General features: G+C 51.4%; 1 protein-coding gene across 2 annotated transcripts in view; it reads left to right on the top strand.

Annotated features, from left to right (window-relative positions):
- INPP5D (inositol polyphosphate-5-phosphatase D) overlaps positions 1 to 16,786 on the top strand; it is a 112,829-nt gene that overhangs the window by 64,999 nt on the left and 31,044 nt on the right. For both annotated transcript variants that reach the window (XM_028105157.1, XM_028105156.2), the window contains exons 7-13: positions 284 to 364; positions 532 to 603; positions 1,608 to 1,731; positions 9,062 to 9,168; positions 11,592 to 11,694; positions 13,771 to 13,967; positions 14,429 to 14,546. In XM_028105157.1, the coding sequence (XP_027960958.1) occupies positions 284 to 364; positions 532 to 603; positions 1,608 to 1,731; positions 9,062 to 9,168; positions 11,592 to 11,694; positions 13,771 to 13,967; positions 14,429 to 14,546 (802 nt within the window). The remainder of the gene's footprint in view (positions 1 to 283; positions 365 to 531; positions 604 to 1,607; positions 1,732 to 9,061; positions 9,169 to 11,591; positions 11,695 to 13,770; positions 13,968 to 14,428; positions 14,547 to 16,786) is intronic.

The following is a 16,786-nucleotide window of genomic DNA, read 5'->3' as shown; positions in this document are numbered from 1 at the left end:
AGGTAGGGGGAGCACAATCCCAGAATTTTGTCGCAGCAACTGAGTGGATGAGGTACGAAGCAGTTGGAGAAGCAGATTTGAGAGGCGAGACGAAATGAAGGTTTACTTTTGGGCCATGATAATCTTGAGGTGATTATAGAAAGCTCTGGTTTTCTTGTTTGCAAAGGGGGTTAATCATAGTACTGAGGAGGTGAAATGAGATGGAGGGTGGAAAGGGCCCAGTGGAGCCCCTCTCCATGGCTGACACTCTGGGACTACTGTCCTTACTTACTCTTTTCCTCAGGTGCCTGGTGAGGCCAATCCAATCAACATGGTGGCCAAGCTCAGCCAACTGACAAGTCTACTGTCCTCCATTGAAGACAAGGTACTGGGGGATCCTGCAGCTTCTCTTGGCTTCTCTGTGGTCCTCTCTCTTTGCTTAGAGTATGCCCGGGTGTGCAGGCTCTAGGCTTCCTTTGACCCTGTCCCCAAAGGAGGCTGCCTTCCTTGCACCTCTCCCCCCTGAAGGGCCTCGTGCATTTATGCCCACAGGTCAAGGCCTTGCTGCATGAAGGCGCCGAGTCTCCCCACCGGCGCTCCCTCATCCCTCCGGTCACCTTTGAGGTAAGAGGCTGTGCCCTTGTGTTCCGCGGTTGGTCCATCTGGAAAGACGGCTTTTGGCTCAGCTGTACGAGGGCAAGGAACGCAACACTGAGGGTGGTGGTTGGCAGAACCACCTGTGGAGATGGTAACGTTAGAATGGACACCCCGACAGGTCTGTGGAAAGTCCTTCGGGGGGGCTCCCCAGAGAAGAGCTTCTCAGCTTCAGATGCTGTACACTGTGTCCTTCTCCGAATGGGTGCAGCGAGTGACATCAAACAGGGGTCCCCGGATTCCCCTCCCCAGAAGCTGGCTGCAAAGTAGTACCTCAGGGGAGAAGCAGGAAAAATATGTAATTCCCGTGATTTCCCTAAGAGGGACTGAGTTAGAACCTCCAAGCTCAGGCCCAGAAATTTGTTTTTCTTGATGATCCGCAGAGATCCCGGTGCAGCCAGCCCAGCCCTGGTCCCACATTCAGAAAAACACAGGACAAGATGCCCCCCACGCAAAGGCCTTTCTGGCCCTGATGATAATTCCGTATTTATATCTCCAGCTTCTGAGCATGCCTAGGCAATTGTCTTTTTCCTAATTATTGCCAGTAAACAAACCTTCAACTGTTGTAACAAGGCCCAGGAGCCGAAATCTGTTCTTAACATCCTTTCTGGGAGTAGATGGCACAACAGATTAATAAGTGTTGTCAGATTAAGGTGTAAATGAGCCGTTTTCCAGTTGTTCACCTGTTCCCTCCACCAAACCTGTTGACAGGACAGCTGATGGGCACACGAGGCACAGCCGGGGTCTTTCGCACATCTGAGCGGTTCTCGGGGGGCTGCCCGTGGAAACGTGGACTTGGGCCTCCGGGGCGAGGGAAGCTCTGAGATTGAAGCCCGATGGCACCACCTGGGACACCAGGGCTGGAATGGCCAGGGGCCGCCCAGCCCCACAGACAAGGGGCTCTTGGGCTGGCCCCCAGAGCCCACACAGAGAGAGCATGACCACATCTCCCCTCCCCCGTCTCCTCCTCCCAGGTGAAGTCAGAGTCTCTGGGGATTCCTCAGAAACTGCAGCTCAAAGTCGACGTTGAGTCTGGGAAACTGATAATTAAGAAGTCCAAGGACGGTTCTGAGGACAAGTTCTACACCCACAATAAAAGTAAGACCCGCTCCCACCCACGCCGCTCTCATTCTGCTGGTGCCGTTTCTCATGACCCGCCTGTAGCAGAACAGCTGGGAAAGAAGTCCACAGGCACATCCACCCCTGTGCTAGGACCTCACCCTGCCTGTGGGACCCTGAGCCAGCTCTAAGGCCCACCTCACACTCCCCTCCTTCACGAAGCCTTCCCTGTACCTCGCCCCCTTCCACCAAACCCTGGGGAAGTGAGCTTAAACGCGCGGCTCTGGGGGGCCGTTCTCTGTGAATATGCACCTCCCCACTAGGAGCCACCTCCCAGTCCCCGGACAGAGCCCTGCACACAGAGGGGCTGCCGGCCCAGTCAGGTAACGTCTATCTTGGGCGTAGCATGGACCGAGAGCCGGTTTAGCATGGTGCTCAAGACTGAGCTGTCTAAATTCGTATCCCAGCCCTGCCACTTGGCGGCTGTGTGACCCCGGACACATTGCTTAACTGCTCTGGGCCTCAGAGTAGGCACCAGCAGAGATGGCTGATGGCAGCACCTCACAGCACGTCTCTTGTGGATCTCTAGGGCCCAAGGCACGTGCCACGGCCTTACCCCGTCGAGAACACTCACCTGAGCTGTCTATTCAGATGACAGCTCTTGGCTTGACAGCCAAGCCCTACAAATAATGTCCACTATGGTTGGACCTCCAGAGGGGCGAGAAGGGAGATTATATATTCAGCACCAGCTGTGCTGGGCACCATGCGACGGGTAGGCGTGCAGGTAGACCCTGGGGCTGGCCTGCCCGAGGTCAGATGTAGGCTCTGCCGCTCGCCAGCAAGATCGTGTTGGCCTGCTTACTTAAGCTCTCTGTGCCTCATTTTCCTCATCTATGAAATGGGAATAATAATAATAATGGGTTTTTCCTAGGCTTGTCATGAGAAGTAGATGAACTAATGCATGCGAGAACACCTCTTCTGTGCCCAGCAGTGGCACCAGCCCCTGGCAAAGTGCCCAGGCAGAGACCAGGGGCCGGAGGTCTACCCCACATGGGCCTGCAACCTCCTGCTGCCAAGTCCCGTCTGGGTGGTGGCACCAAAGTCCTCGGGATGCTCTCAGGGCAGCAGATGGAGTGGGAGTCTGGGGAGCAGCCCCATGCAGGAGGTGGGGTGCAGTGAGGGGAAGAGTGTATATAGCACAGGGAGGCAGTGGGAGCCCAGCCTCATATCCCAGCTTGGCCACTTGTGACCCTGGTCTAGAGCCCAGATCTCTCTGCTCCTCAGTGTACTCTCCATCAAAAGGGTGTATATACATCCTGTAGGGCTGCCATGAGTCTTAAATAGATAAACATCACAGTAGGTAGTAGGTGCTCAATAAAACACCATCACTGTTGTAATTATCCTTCCAAGGAAAGGCAGCATAGAGCAGTGAGGAGAGACCAGGAAATGAAGTCCCTAGACACAAGTGTGACAGGCTGTCCTATTCATGCATGGTTGAGGTCAGTGTTGGGACAGGGCTGCCCTGTCTACTGGCAAGTTGGGCCGGAGACATGGGATACGTGAGGGATCGAGCAGGATTGGGCTGTGTTGAAAGTGATCCACTTAGAGCCATGCTTTCCTCTCACCTGTCACAGAGAACAGAGTTACAGCTGAAAGGGGTGGGCCCAACTTAAGAGGAAACCAAAGCCAAGGATGAGGGGAGAAAGTGTCAGAGCGCCTGACTGCTCTAAAAAACTCAAGGTTTCTGGACTGAAAGAAATCCCTCCCAGGGTTCTGGGAAGCACAGTGGACCCTTGTCAGTTTAATTCAATGGACATTTTTTCTTTGGAGTGTTTTCCATGAACCAACACTAAGTTAGAGCCCTCCAGAGATGTAGCAGTGTAGAAGGGAAAGTTGACCTGTGAGCATATATTACAATGTGTATCAGATGCAAGGCTGGCCCAGAAGGAGGATTGATTGGCTCTGTTATGGGTGTGCAGGGAGGCCTCACACCACAGATGGCTCTGTCTAGGGCTTTGAGGGATGAATAGGAGTTCACCAAGCACAAGGTAGGGGAGGGCCCTAGGACTGAGAATGGCCTGTGTTGGGCCAGAGTGTTAGGCGCATGTCCCTTGTGGCCCTAAAGAGAGGAGCAGCGGGGCATGGGGCCCCAGATGTGGACAGGGCCCTGAATGCCAAAGTAAAAGCTGGAGATGTTCTATGGCATGGACAGTGCTGATGGGTTGACCACCTAGAGGGGTGAATATACCCCTTTGTGGAATTCTGGACAGTGTGAAAGTTGCCATCAGCCCAGGGACGGGTGAAAGAGCCAAGCTGGTGAAGAGGTGCCCTGAGAGACCCCAGCTCGAGTTGAGATACACTGTGACAGTGGAGGTTCACGAGCCCTTAAAAAGAGAAGCATGGATGCCTGGAGCCCACTAACCCACACTCTCTGCAGGCTACGCTCGCTTGCTTCCTGTCCTCCCTCCAGGCCCTGGACCCCAGCTCACCCTCTGCCATGGCCTCTGTCACATCAGGACACAATTCCTTGTTCCCGAGTCCCCCTCCCCCATGAGGGCCGGGTCGTGATCTTACGCACTCTGCCATCTGCAGGCCCAGCACAGGACCTGGTACTCAGCAGGTGCATACTCAGGGATTGCTGACTGACTAGGTGCTTACAGTGTCGCTCATAAATCCCCAGCTCCCCCCACCAAAAACATGGGGCCTCCACAGAGGCCAGGAAGTGGGGCTTTTTTGTTTACTGCTAAATCAATCCCCAGAGTCGAGAACAGCACTTGGATAGAGTAAGTGATCAGTCAGTACGTACTGAGCAAATCCACGAGTGAATGATGAACAAATGAGTTCAAGGCCAGTGCAGTAATGCAGTTCATGTGGCCGCGTGTTTGGGTGCCCTCTTAATAACCAGCATGGGAAGCAGTTTGCTTCTGCGGTGAGGGGCTCTGGGTAAACTGGATTCCCGTACTGGTTTCACAGCTTGATAATTCCCTCGCTCCACGGCTTGATCATGGTGTGACCTTAAATTAGCAACTTACCTACTCAAAGCCTCCATGTCCACATCCATAAAACGGATTCCTATAGGGTCCTCGCGAGCGCTGGTGGCGTAAGGCATGTCTTTAGCCTGTCCTGGCGCAATCAGTTTCCAGTCATGGTTATTGTAAAGTGCTAATCATCTGGAGGAAGTCTTTGATTGCAGGTGTTGGGCGTTCCTTGCCCTGCTCCGGTCCCCGTGTTCTTGAATAGCTTTGGCATTGAGGTCTTCTATGCATAGGAAAAGCCAGTGGCTGTCTGAGGCAATCATAATGTATTCACTTACTGAGCAGTCATGATGCGCCAGGCACTGGGGATGCAAAGGTGAACAAGCCAGGAGGGGTCCTGGCTCTCAGGGAGGTTCCACACAAGTAAGAGTCAAGGAGAAAATAACCAAGTACACAAATACATAAACCAGGAGTGTCAGGGAGTGATGAGCTCTAGGCTGGGAATGTAAATAGGCTGTTAGGACAATAATGGAGGACCGCCATTTGAGCTGGCACCTGCATGTCACGAACATGCTGGCCACGCAAAAACCACAGAAAAACCCTTGGGCAGAGGTTCCGAGATGGGAGCAAGCTTGTCATGTGAGCAAGCCTGGAGTGGCCGGAGCACGGATGGTGCAGAGATTGGGCACCTGTCCTGGGCCTGGTGACCCCGGAGTATGTTCTATGTGCAGTGAGCCACTGTTAGGAGTTTTAAGCAAGGGAGTGGTATGATCCCACTTTAACATGAACTCGGGCTGCCGTGCTGAGAATAAATTATGGCAGGGAGTGGGGAGACAGACCAAATAGGAGGCCTTGAGATGGGGAAGGAAGGGCATTGGGAATGTTTTGAAGGTCAGACTGCTCCTACCCGCTCATGGGTGAGATGGAGAGTTGCAAGGAAAAGAACCACAAAGAGCTAGTTTTATTTAGCTGGGTGTGGGGACAAGTGAGCCTCTTACTAGCCCTGGTGGAATACGAATCCTGATCAAGCAAGATGTCACATCTTGCAAGCAGCCTCACAGTCCTGCAGATGGGGGTCAAGGAAAAACCAGAAGTTCAGAAGGACAGAGACATAGCCTCATAGTAGCAGATTCACAAAAGTCTCAGGGCATCTGTGTTGCCAGCAGTAGGCCTCACACCATGGGCTATTTACTGCTGCTGACGAGGGCGATAGGATTTCTGAGCACACAGGACGTCCACGATTTCCCTTGGGTAAGATTTCCAGTGAAGATGGCGGTTGAACACACACACTTGTCAGTTCCCTTCCTAAAAGCAAAACTCACAGAAACCAAGAGACTGAGGTGGCAACAAAATTCTAAGTGCTGAAAAGCAGATGGATAATGATAACCAACTTAAAAAGGCTCAATTTTAAGCATGTAGTAGGAAAAATTGAGACACCTGACTCATACCACAGAACCCACAAAGGGTACAGGAATTGATACTGTCAGGGGCCCCTAGAAGTGGTGAAGGTGAGGTTATAAACATCAGGATTGGATGAAAATCTATTTTAAAAGAGACCCACCAGATCTTTCTTACTCCTCACAGCCTACCCTCTGTTTCCCCTCGCTCATTATACACAAGGATGTTCGTTTTCTGGAGAAGCTAAAGGGCTGGGGGGACACCAGGCCTGGTAAGGACAGAGGAACTCACTGGAAACGGGACAAAATAACGGTTACTTCTGAATGTTGATACCACAACCTTCATCACTGCCCTGGCCAGGATGGTGCCAGCCAGGCCCACACCCTCCTGCAGGCAGGAGGTTGGAAGAGTCTTCTCTGGAGCACGTGACCAGCCCAGGGACAAAAATCAGCCCATGGGTTTCCCTGTGAGTCAGCCCGTGAGACCACCCGTTGCAGAAGCAGTGCTTGACAGACCCCCCACTGTCACTGTTGGAACACATAGCCAAGGATCACCAGATGGAAGCCTGGGATGGGCCGTGAGACTCAAGGCAAAAAAGAAACAAAAAGGCAAAAAAATTGGAGGGAGCAAATTGTGAAGGTTAAAAGAAATTGGACCATGAAACAAGAACAGAATGCTATTTTAAAAGGAGCATTCAGAGGACAAAATAGAAATGAAGAAGGAGGAAAGAAGAAAGGGGAAGAAGAAGTAGGGAAGGGGAAATTAAAACATTACAGCAGAAATTTTTAAAAATAAAAACAGAATGGAAGGATGACAAGACGAAGTTGAGGAAGGCTCCCAGAGGGTAGGACGAAAGGATAAAGGGAGGGGAAATAGGAGAGAAGAGGTTATTTAAACTTAGAAGACCAGCCTGAGACATCTAATACCAAACTAAGGCAGTAAGAGAAAATGGAAACAATGAGAGAGACTCTCAGAACCAAACAACACCAGTTTCCAAATTGAAAATGGCCGACAAAGCGCCCAGCACGACAGAGGGACATTGTTCCACCCTGAGGCACACGCAACACTGGAAAGTCTCACCACGCTGGTGTCCAAGAAAAGATCCTAAAATCGTCAAAGCAAAAGATAGATTACAGACTGTCAGGACTTCCCAAGACTATCTCAGCAATTCACCAAGGAGAACTCCCAGGACTCGGCATCAAGTCATACAGCTATGATGTGTTCCAGTGAAAGGATGCAAAGCAAAATCAGCAAAAGGAAAAGGCATATGGGACGAATTCCACGGGGGAAATAAAGCACAGACTTCCAGGAGTCCTCTCCCAGTGCAGTCACACGGGGCATGCCTAATTGCTCCCCCAATGAGTTGTGACAACACATGTGAAATGTTGTCTACCAGGGAAGCTCATCAGAGAGTCGGCACCCAGGGTTTTTCACTGGGGACTGGTCACGTAGGCACCCTCTGCCTGGCACATACCCAAATTCCAGACTTCCAGGAGGAAAGCAGATGTTCAGCACAAACTGTTAGTACAAATAGTTAGTTAGTATAGTATAAATAGTTTAGGGGTATCGAGCTGCTTTTACCAGTTCAGGACAGGCTGGGGACCCTCCCCAAATCCAAGTTCCCAGGTGATAACCAACGACCACCTTGCAAGCATCTTTTCCAAGGATGACAGTCAGGCTTTCCAGGTGTACTCTTCTGCAGGCAGGTAGATCAAAATGACATTGAGTTCCTCAGCAGCAGTGCCAAAAACTAAAGTTTTCCCAAGGAAGGGTCCTGAGGAAAATAATTCCAAACTGTCAGTGAAATGTGAGGGTAGGGTTTTCAGACATGCAAGGCCTCCAAAACATGTTATCCATTCCCGTTTATTGAAAAATGACTAGAGACATTGCTCTACCAAAATTTGGGCATAAAACAAGAAAGAGGAAGACAATAACTGAGAAATTGGATCCAGTACAAGAGAAAGAGCAGTGAATTGATTCCTGTATGATGGAGAGGGAAGGCCCTAAGGGCATGGCTGTGCGTGAGACCTAGAGGTCACCAGCCCAGAGACGAGAGGGCCCAGAGGCTCTGGGAGAGGCTTCCTCAGGATGGTAAAACTGATGAAAGTGCTTGATTATACAGAAAAGAGAGTTATAAACGAAGAGAGTTAGGACCAATGAAAAAGCATGGCAATTATTAACTCCAGGAAAACCCAAAAAGTTGTGTAAGAAAAGGGAAGCAATCGAGGCTTATCAGTAGCGTTTCCATAGTCGTAACACTGAATCCTTACCTGATCAAAATGGTGATATAATTACTGGAAGATGATGATGGGACCGAAATTTTGCATTGGTAGGGAGCAAGGAGTGGTGAGAGTACCAACCTGTGTGAAAGAGGACTAAGCCTCCACCTTCTGTAGTGGGAAGTCGATACATAATAGGAAATATCTAAAACTGAAACACCAGGAAGAAGTAATAGAAGCATGTTATTTAGAGACACAGTAAAATTCCCAAAGAACCCATTAAAGGAGTTAAACATAATTGCCTGTAGGTAGAAGGACATTGGAGAGGTGGAGTTGGGGGATACGATTGTTTGTAAAAAATCTTACAGAACAGCTTGAGTCTTGATTGTTGATAGAAGTAAACAGTTTTGATTTAGATATGAATTAAGAGCAAAGCAAAAGAGGGAAGAGAAAGGAAATCATTGAGGTGGGGGGGAGGAGGAGGAGGAGAGAAAGCAAGGGAGAGAGGGCGGGAGATGACAAGGTGACAGTTCACACTGTCTCTGCTCTGGCCAGGCCACCTCTTGTTTTTTCCAGGCACCACCCTTCCCAAGCATGAGTCCCTTTCTGGTATTACAGCCCGGAGCAAAGGGATCTAGGCGACTAGGTACAAACTGGGTGCTCACCTGGGGATGGGAAGTCAGGATTGTTGCTGATCAGGTGCCAGAATATAGCATAGACTCTACATATTGAGTGGCAAGTGGATGAATGAATAAATGAACTTTCATTGCTCTTAAGTCCTACAGCTCATCAAGTCTCAGAAGTTTCTGAACAAGTTGGTGATTTTGGTGGAAACCGAGAAGGAGAAGACCCTGCGGAAGGAATATGTTTTTGCTGACTCCAAAGTAAGTGAGGACAGAGTGCTTAGATGGGTCAGGAGGGGAGTGGGGGACACATGTCTTTGGAGGCTTGTGTGTGCCTGGAAATTTGTACCCTTAGCTCACTCAATTCTCACCACTCATTTCCCGTCTGGGAAAACCGGTCCCAGGAAATTAGGGGACACATTCCTGGTCGGCGGGGATTTGAACAGCTGCCAGTCCATCCTCCCCTCTCTGCCACATTCCCTGCCCCCAAGAGGGCCCTTGGGCTTTATCACTTGTGTCTCATCCAGCCCTGATCCCCACTGGGAGACGTCTCAGCTTCCCGGGGCTGGACTCAAGTCCTCTGGGGCACCTGAGATTTAAATCTGAATACCAACCAGCACTCCTTCCGGGGCCACCTTTTGCCCCATCTGCAGGAGTAAGATGCCCCACCAGGACTGGCTCCTGGAGCAGGAGGTGGTGTGGGCCAATGGAAATACTCGGGGTCTTTGGGCATTGCACTGGGCCTCTGTCTAGCCAGAGGCAGGGTCCTCTGTGATCTGATCACTCCCCTCTGACACGCCACCCAGGGCCTGAGACCCTCCGTCTTGGCCTTACTCTTTATCCTGTAGTATATGGCTCACACGAGGCAGGGCACAAAGAGCTTTCATCACATCGAGTGTTGGCTGACCAGGCGTCAGCAGCATGGCAAGGCTGAGGGACGAGGGCTCCCAGCTCAGGTGTACAGGGACAGTCCCCACCAAGTGCCAGAACCTTCCTTCTTTTACCTGCTCCATAGATGCTGTGTCAGCGTGCAGGGTGGGGGGTGCTGGTGGGAGGCCAGCAGGAGGCCAGGCGGTGCCCAGAACTGGCGGAGAGGGTGGGATGAACTCAGAGGAATGACAGAGAAGGGGCTGGGAGACACAAAGATGCAGGGGGCCAGATGGGGCAGGGCGGGGGGCGGGGCGGGGAATGGAAAGAAGGAACGTCTGGCTGGACCTCATCCTGGGTACATGGACATAGATCTAAAAACCAATTCTGCGCATTGCTGCAAGCTCAGAAGGATTGAGACACAGCAGTAAATTGTGGCACCACGTTTTGAGCCATCCCGAACTAAAGGCAGGTTTCCATAACGACAGTCATCATAACATCTTTGTGAGCAGGTTTCTTCAGAGGGGATTGATTAACTGAGATCTGCAATTTTTTAGGTTGAATCATACGAAATTGCGATCTCTGTAGGTGCGAAACAGCTAAACATTGGTAATTTCATATGGTACAACCTAAAATTTGCGTGTGTGCTTGTGTGGTCAGCCTGCCCTTGACAGTCTGCTCTGCTTTGTGCCCCCCTGTATGCCCAGGTGCCCGGGACAAGTCAGAGAAGACTCTTCAGGAGTCTCTGACAGCCTTCATGTATTCTCTTCTTTTTGGTTTCTTAGATCTAAATTTTCTTTCATTAAATAAGTAACCTATTCTCATTGGTGAAAAAGTAACAAATACAAAAGAAACAAAAAGTTTAAAATGGAAGCATCCATATGCTGCTAGTAGACTTTGGACTCTCAGGATGTTTTTGTTTTGTTTTGTTTAAAGATTTTATTTATTTATTCGAGAGACACAGAGCACGAGCAGGGGGAAGGGGCAGAGGGAGAGAAAGAAGCAGACTCCCCGCTGAGCAGGGAGCCCCAGGCGGGGCTCCATCCCAGGACCCCAAGATCATGACCTGAGCCAAAGTCAGACGCTTAACCGACTGAGCCACCCAGGCGCCCCTTGTTTGTGGGTTGGTTTGTTCTTTTTAAGATTTTATTTATTTGACAGAGAGAGACACAGCGAGGGAGAGAACACAAGCAGGGGGAGTGGGAGAGGGAGAAGCAGGCCTCCCGCCGAGCAGGGAGCCCGATGTGGGGCTCGATCCCAGGGCCCTGGGATCATGACCTGAGCTGAAGGCGGATGCTTAACCAACTGAGCCACCCAGGCGCCCCTCCTTGTTTATGTTTTTAATAAAAATGCAACAATGCTATTTATACTGTTTTGTCAACTGGGTTTTTGCATGTAACAACGTAGTTTGGACATCTATCCTTATTGAGAAAGTATTTCTGCAGCGGAACTTGTGAACCCTACAGTTTTCTGGCATGTGGATGACCCATACTACAGTTATTCACTTACTTCGTAGGATTGGACATTAAGGTCGTTCCTAGTTTTTTTCTGTATTGACGTGCATGCTGCAGTCCCCGTGCTATGGCTGGGTCTTTGTGCGGTTCCTGGTGTCTTAGAGTCAGATCCTTGCAGAGGATTGGCAGGGTCAAAGAGAAGCCACTTCCTTAAGACTTCGGACCCTCTTTCCAGATGCTCTCCTGCAAGTTCGTACTGATTTGCGCTGCTCTCAGTTTTCTTGAAGCTGACCAAGCCCTTTGAAAGTGTAATGTGCAGGGAGGCGGAGGCCTTTCTGAGTCTGTCTGCCCTTCAATCCCTAGAAGAGAGAAGGCTTCTGCCAGCTTCTTCAGCAGATGAAGAATAAGCACTCGGAGCAGCCTGAACCAGACATGATCACCATCTTCATCGGCACCTGGAACATGGGTGGGTCCATATGTGCCCCCGCACGCTCCTCCCACCACCTCCTCTTGGGTTCTGCTTTGCTGCCTCAGACATCCGCAGATGGATGGGGGGGGCGTCTGTCTTCCTCCCACCCACCCACCCCCACCCCCACCCCCCAGCCTATCTGCACAGCCTCCTTTCTAGGGAATTCTGTACTTTTGCTGAGACAATGGATGCGAGAAATGAGCTCTGGGATTCTCATACCCCAGTAGCAGCTGGGCTGGGTTACTTTGCATGTCTAAACTGGAAAGTTGTAGTTAGAGTCTGGATGTGTAGGTAAAGAGGCTTTGTGCACCTGCCAGCCTTAGGCAGCTCTCCAAGGGGGCCTCAGGCCTAGAAGAAAGAACTCCCTCCCTGGGTGGGGTTGCCAGATTTATTGAGAGAGAAAGAGAGTGAGATGATGCCCAGTTACATTTGAATTTCATGTAAACGGCAAAGTTTTTTTTAGTATTGGTGTCTAGCTAGAAATGATTATGCTAAATATATACTACGCGTATTTATACACTAATCTATATTACATGCTAATATATGTTGTACTGAATATAAGTTGTAGCAAATCGTGTAACTATTCAGCTGAAAAGAAGTACTAAATCTACACCAAATATATACTGTATCAGCCATGTACTGTATACTTATATACAATATGTATTTATATACTAGATATATCACACTAAATATAAATTATACTAAACAATTATTTCATGGAAGTATTTAGCGAGGAGAAAAATAAGTAGATACAGGATGTCTAGTTCATTTGAATTTTAGTTAAACGGCTATTGCACGGGGCATACCTTTTGTAACAGTTCTCTGTTGTTTTACTGAAACTTGAACTTAACTGGGTGTCCCTCTAACCCCACATTGTCCAGAGCAGAGTCAGGCTCACCCACCCTCTGACCCAACAGATAGCCACCCAGCAGTGAGGGGGGCGGGGGTGAGCAGCAGCCCTTCGAAGAGGGGCAGGGGGTGACCTGGAAATGAGAACACAGTTTGCTCCTCCTGGCCTATGGGCTGAACGGAGAGTGGGCCAGAGCACCTGAGCCCAATTCCGCGAGCCGCCAGCCCTGCACAGGCATTCATGCCCTGATGTCGCAGGGGGCACGGCAGTACTGAAGTTGAACTCTGGCCCATGCTTGGGGCCCCATGTCCTCTTCTGTCCTCCCTTGTGTTTCTTACTGGCCCCCTGATTTCATCAGCTCGCTCTCAGGGGTTCATGCGCGGGGGTACACTGCCCTTGTTTTTCCCTCTGTGAGCATGGGGGGCTTAGATCCGCCTGGACATGGTGAAGTCCGTCCTGGAGGGGGCGCGCCGTTCATGCGGAAGGCAGTGCAGAAGGAGCTGGCTGGGTGGGTGGGTGGGGTCTCCTCAAGCTGAGACCACCAGCCCCTAGGGCTTACGCTCCCACTGCCAACCATAGTGGGGAGCAGAATGGCCGCTGTCAGGTGACTTGGGTTCTTGGCCAAGTAGGTTATCTCTCTGGGGGAAAAGTTTACTCAACTGTGAAGGGGTGTTTCGAGGAGAAATAAATCCTTCATCATGTCTTCATTAGGCTACTTTGACTCGTTTTTCGAAATGAGAATGGAGGAGGTCTCCACACTCCTACTCCTCCTGTCTCTTTGGCTCTCAGTTTGCGGCTGAGATCTCTCTGGTTTGCAAGGAAGTCCCTGTCGTCTCCCAAACCTGTCAGCCTGCTGGGCTGTCCTTGCCAACAGGATGTAAACTCCTCGAGGACTGTCTCAGTTACTCAGTCAGCCCCACAGGCTAGGACGGTGTTTTTTGACGTCTCGTGCAACTAGTTCAAGTCACCCTACGGACTCTTCGGTTATTTCCAGTCTCTGAAACTTCATGTTCTCTTTACAGAGAGACTTAACTGTGCTCTGACCCCACCTGACATCCTGGGGGTAATAGTACCTAATTCTCCAGCTGTGGCATTTCGTGGGGTGGCCTGAGTGGTTTTCAGTGGCTGGGTGAACCTCCTGCCCCGCACACTTTCCCCCACCTGTGTTTTGAACTCTCCTGATGTACCTTTGACTCACTTGGTGTTGGGTTTTGCTGTTGAAGGTAACGCCCCCCCTCCCAAGAAGATCACGTCCTGGTTTCTCTCCAAGGGGCAGGGAAAGACACGGGATGACTCTGCTGATTACATCCCCCATGACATCTACGTGATCGGCACCCAGGAGGACCCCCTGGGAGAGAAGGAGTGGCTGGAGATACTCAGACACTCCCTGCAAGAAATCACCAGCATGACTTTTAAAACAGTGAGTAGCTGGCCAGGGCACCGGGTGGAACTCCGGGGCAGTGGGCTTTGTGAGGCCGGCCAGGAGCATCTCAGACGCAAGGGTGGGCTCGGCCTGTGAGCTCTCAACTTCCAAAGAGACCCGTTTGCTCAGTGGTCATTCCCCACCACCACCTCTGCCTTCCAGGGCCAGAGAGGAGCACCTCTATTCTGAAATTGGTGTTGCTGAAAATCACTGGGGCCCTCCCTCGTCCTTGCCCCTGCTTGTAGATCATCCTTACTTCATTGAAATCTTGCCAGTCCTGGCTCTCATCTTTAGTATACTTTGTTTCATTTGCAGGGCATCCTTAGACGCTCCCCTGAAGTTTAGGGATTACAGATAGGGTCCCCCATCTTGGAGGTCAGGGCTGGGGGTAGATCTCTTGCCCTGTGGTCAAGCACCATTGCCCTGGCCAAGGGTGACCGTGTTGTCCACCCCACCAGATTGCCATCCACACCCTCTGGAACATCCGAATTGTGGTGCTGGCCAAGCCGGAGCATGAGAACCGCATCAGTCACATCTGCACTGACAATGTGAAGACAGGCATTGCCAACACTCTGGGTGAGCAGGGAGGGGGCCGCGCTCATGGGGCCATCCCACCCGAGCCGACTGGGACATCCTGGGCTCCCCTCAGTCCTGGGTAACCAGGTTGGTGGGTTCCCCCAGCCTCCACCCGGGGTCTACACCAGTGCTGCTAGGGATCTGGCTAAAATGCGGGTTCTGACTCAGCAGGTAGCAGGCGGAGCCTGACATTCTGAGTTTCCAACTAGCTTGCAGGTGGGGTCATGCTGCTGTCCCGCAGGCCCCACCTAGAGAACCAAGGACCTAAGACAGGAGTTGACAGACTTTCTGTAAAGGGCCACATAGTAAATATTTTAGGCTCTGTGGGCCGGGTGCCATGACACAAAAGGAACTACAGATTGCACAAACGGGAACGCGAGTAGCTGTGTTCCAGAAAGCTTTGTTTGCAGACACAGGTGGGGCTGGATTTGGCCCGCAGGCTTTCTATTGCCGACCCCTGGTGTAGATCGAGGTTGGATGCGGAAACGCTGGTATTAGCGGTGAGCCAAGGGGGACCAGTCAGGGCACCTTCGAGAATTGAATTCAGAGCAAAGGATGACGGGAGTGCATTTGTAAGTGTGAGTCTGGGTGTGGGTGTGAGTGTGAATCCTGAGTGTGTGTGAGTCTACAGGTGCAAATCCAAGCCCGTGTGTCTGTGTACATGCAGGTCTGTCTGTGTAAGCCTGTCTGGGCGGAGTGCGCATGTGACTTTGTGTGTGTGTGAGTGTGCCTGCGAGTCTGTATGTTCGAGTCTGAGTACATGTGAGTCGGTGTGCGTGCGTGTGCAGGTTGGTCTGAGCGCATGTGTCAGTCTGTGTGTGAGTGTGTGTGGGCAGGTGCACCCACGCAGGCCATGGGCAGGGTTGAGGGCGAGGCCAGTGGTTTCTGGTGGTTGGGGTCAGGGACTGGACAGAGGCCCTGAGACAACAGGAAACAGAAGAATTGCTGCAATCGAACGTGAAGAACTCTCTCAGCTTTTCTGCTGACAAACCGCACCCTGCCCGCATCCACACCCACTTGACCCCTTCCTTCCTGTCTCTGGAGCTGCCCTGTCAAAGCCCATGCCCTTCTGCTGCCCAGGAACCTCTCTCTGTCCTTGCTGCAGCCTGCCTGGGCTGCCCACCCACCTGCCACCAGCCCCTTCCCAATACACGTAAGGTAGTCAGACCTCCCGGTACGAGCTAAAACCAGGCCTCAGCCAGGCCGTGCCTCCGGCTGTTGGCCCAGCTCTTGTTCATCGTGACAGAGCCGCCCGTGTGCCCCCCGGGGGCCCCCCCCAACATGGTGCTGGGCACTGGACAAGGGACTGTGCACACTGCAGCCTGCTCACATCCCATGCACCTGCTCCTCCCTTCCCCCAACCCTGGGGCGGGCTTTCCCCTCTTCTCCCCCCAAGTGGCTCCCAGCCGTGGTTAGCGTGGGACAGAGCCCGGTGAATGCTGGTTGGCTAATGCTGGTGGACATCATCCCTAGAAGAGCTAAGGCCTTTTTGAGAACATACATGTGCACGGCCGACAGCTAAATGCTCTAGGTGTATTACCCCATTTACTAGAAACGCCCCGTGGGGGGCGAGGACCATTGTTGACCCCATTCACAGACAAGATGCTGGAGGCGACAGTGATGTTCCTTAGCCTGTCCCAGGCCCAGTGGCAAGAAAGTGGTGGGCAGGGATTTAAACCAGGTCACATCGCAGGATGGGGAGAAAGCTGGAAGGAGAGCCTCCCCCCGCCCCGGGGCGGGGGAGCAGGGCCACCCATCGTCGATAGGTGGGTGATCTTTGAGGTCCTTCCCCTTAGGCTCCACCCAGTGCTGTCCAGCTCAGACAGAGGGAGAGCCACATAGGTGGCTACGAATATTCTAGGAGCCACATTCAGGAAAGTTAAAGGAAACAGGTGAAGTCGGTTTTCATAACATTTAATCAAACACCATTCTTTCAAAAGATTACCATTGTATGCAATATAAAAATTATTAAATATTTTACATTCTGTCTCTCTTGCTGGGGCTTATAATTCTGGTGCATCTGTATACTTAACAGCCCTCCTCAGATGGGACCAGCCACATTTCAAGGGCCCAGCACATACAGCTCAAGCCGTTGACCAGAGCAGGCTCTCAGACGTCTGCATGTGTCAGAACGCCCTGGAACAGGGATGGCAAATTTTGTCTCTTAAAAGGCCAGCCAGGAAATATTTCAGGCTCTGCAGGTCATGCAGCCTCTCTTGCAACTACTCAACTCTGGGCAT

Source organism: Eumetopias jubatus, unplaced genomic scaffold, assembly GCF_037043125.1.
Source record: "Eumetopias jubatus isolate StellerSeaLion01/CBP00866 unplaced genomic scaffold, mEumJub1_p1.0 scaffold_3, whole genome shotgun sequence".
NCBI classification, from domain to species: domain Eukaryota; kingdom Metazoa; phylum Chordata; class Mammalia; order Carnivora; family Otariidae; genus Eumetopias; species Eumetopias jubatus.
The sequence above is the reverse complement of the archived record's forward strand: the minus strand, read 5'-3'. Positions and strand labels throughout refer to the sequence as shown.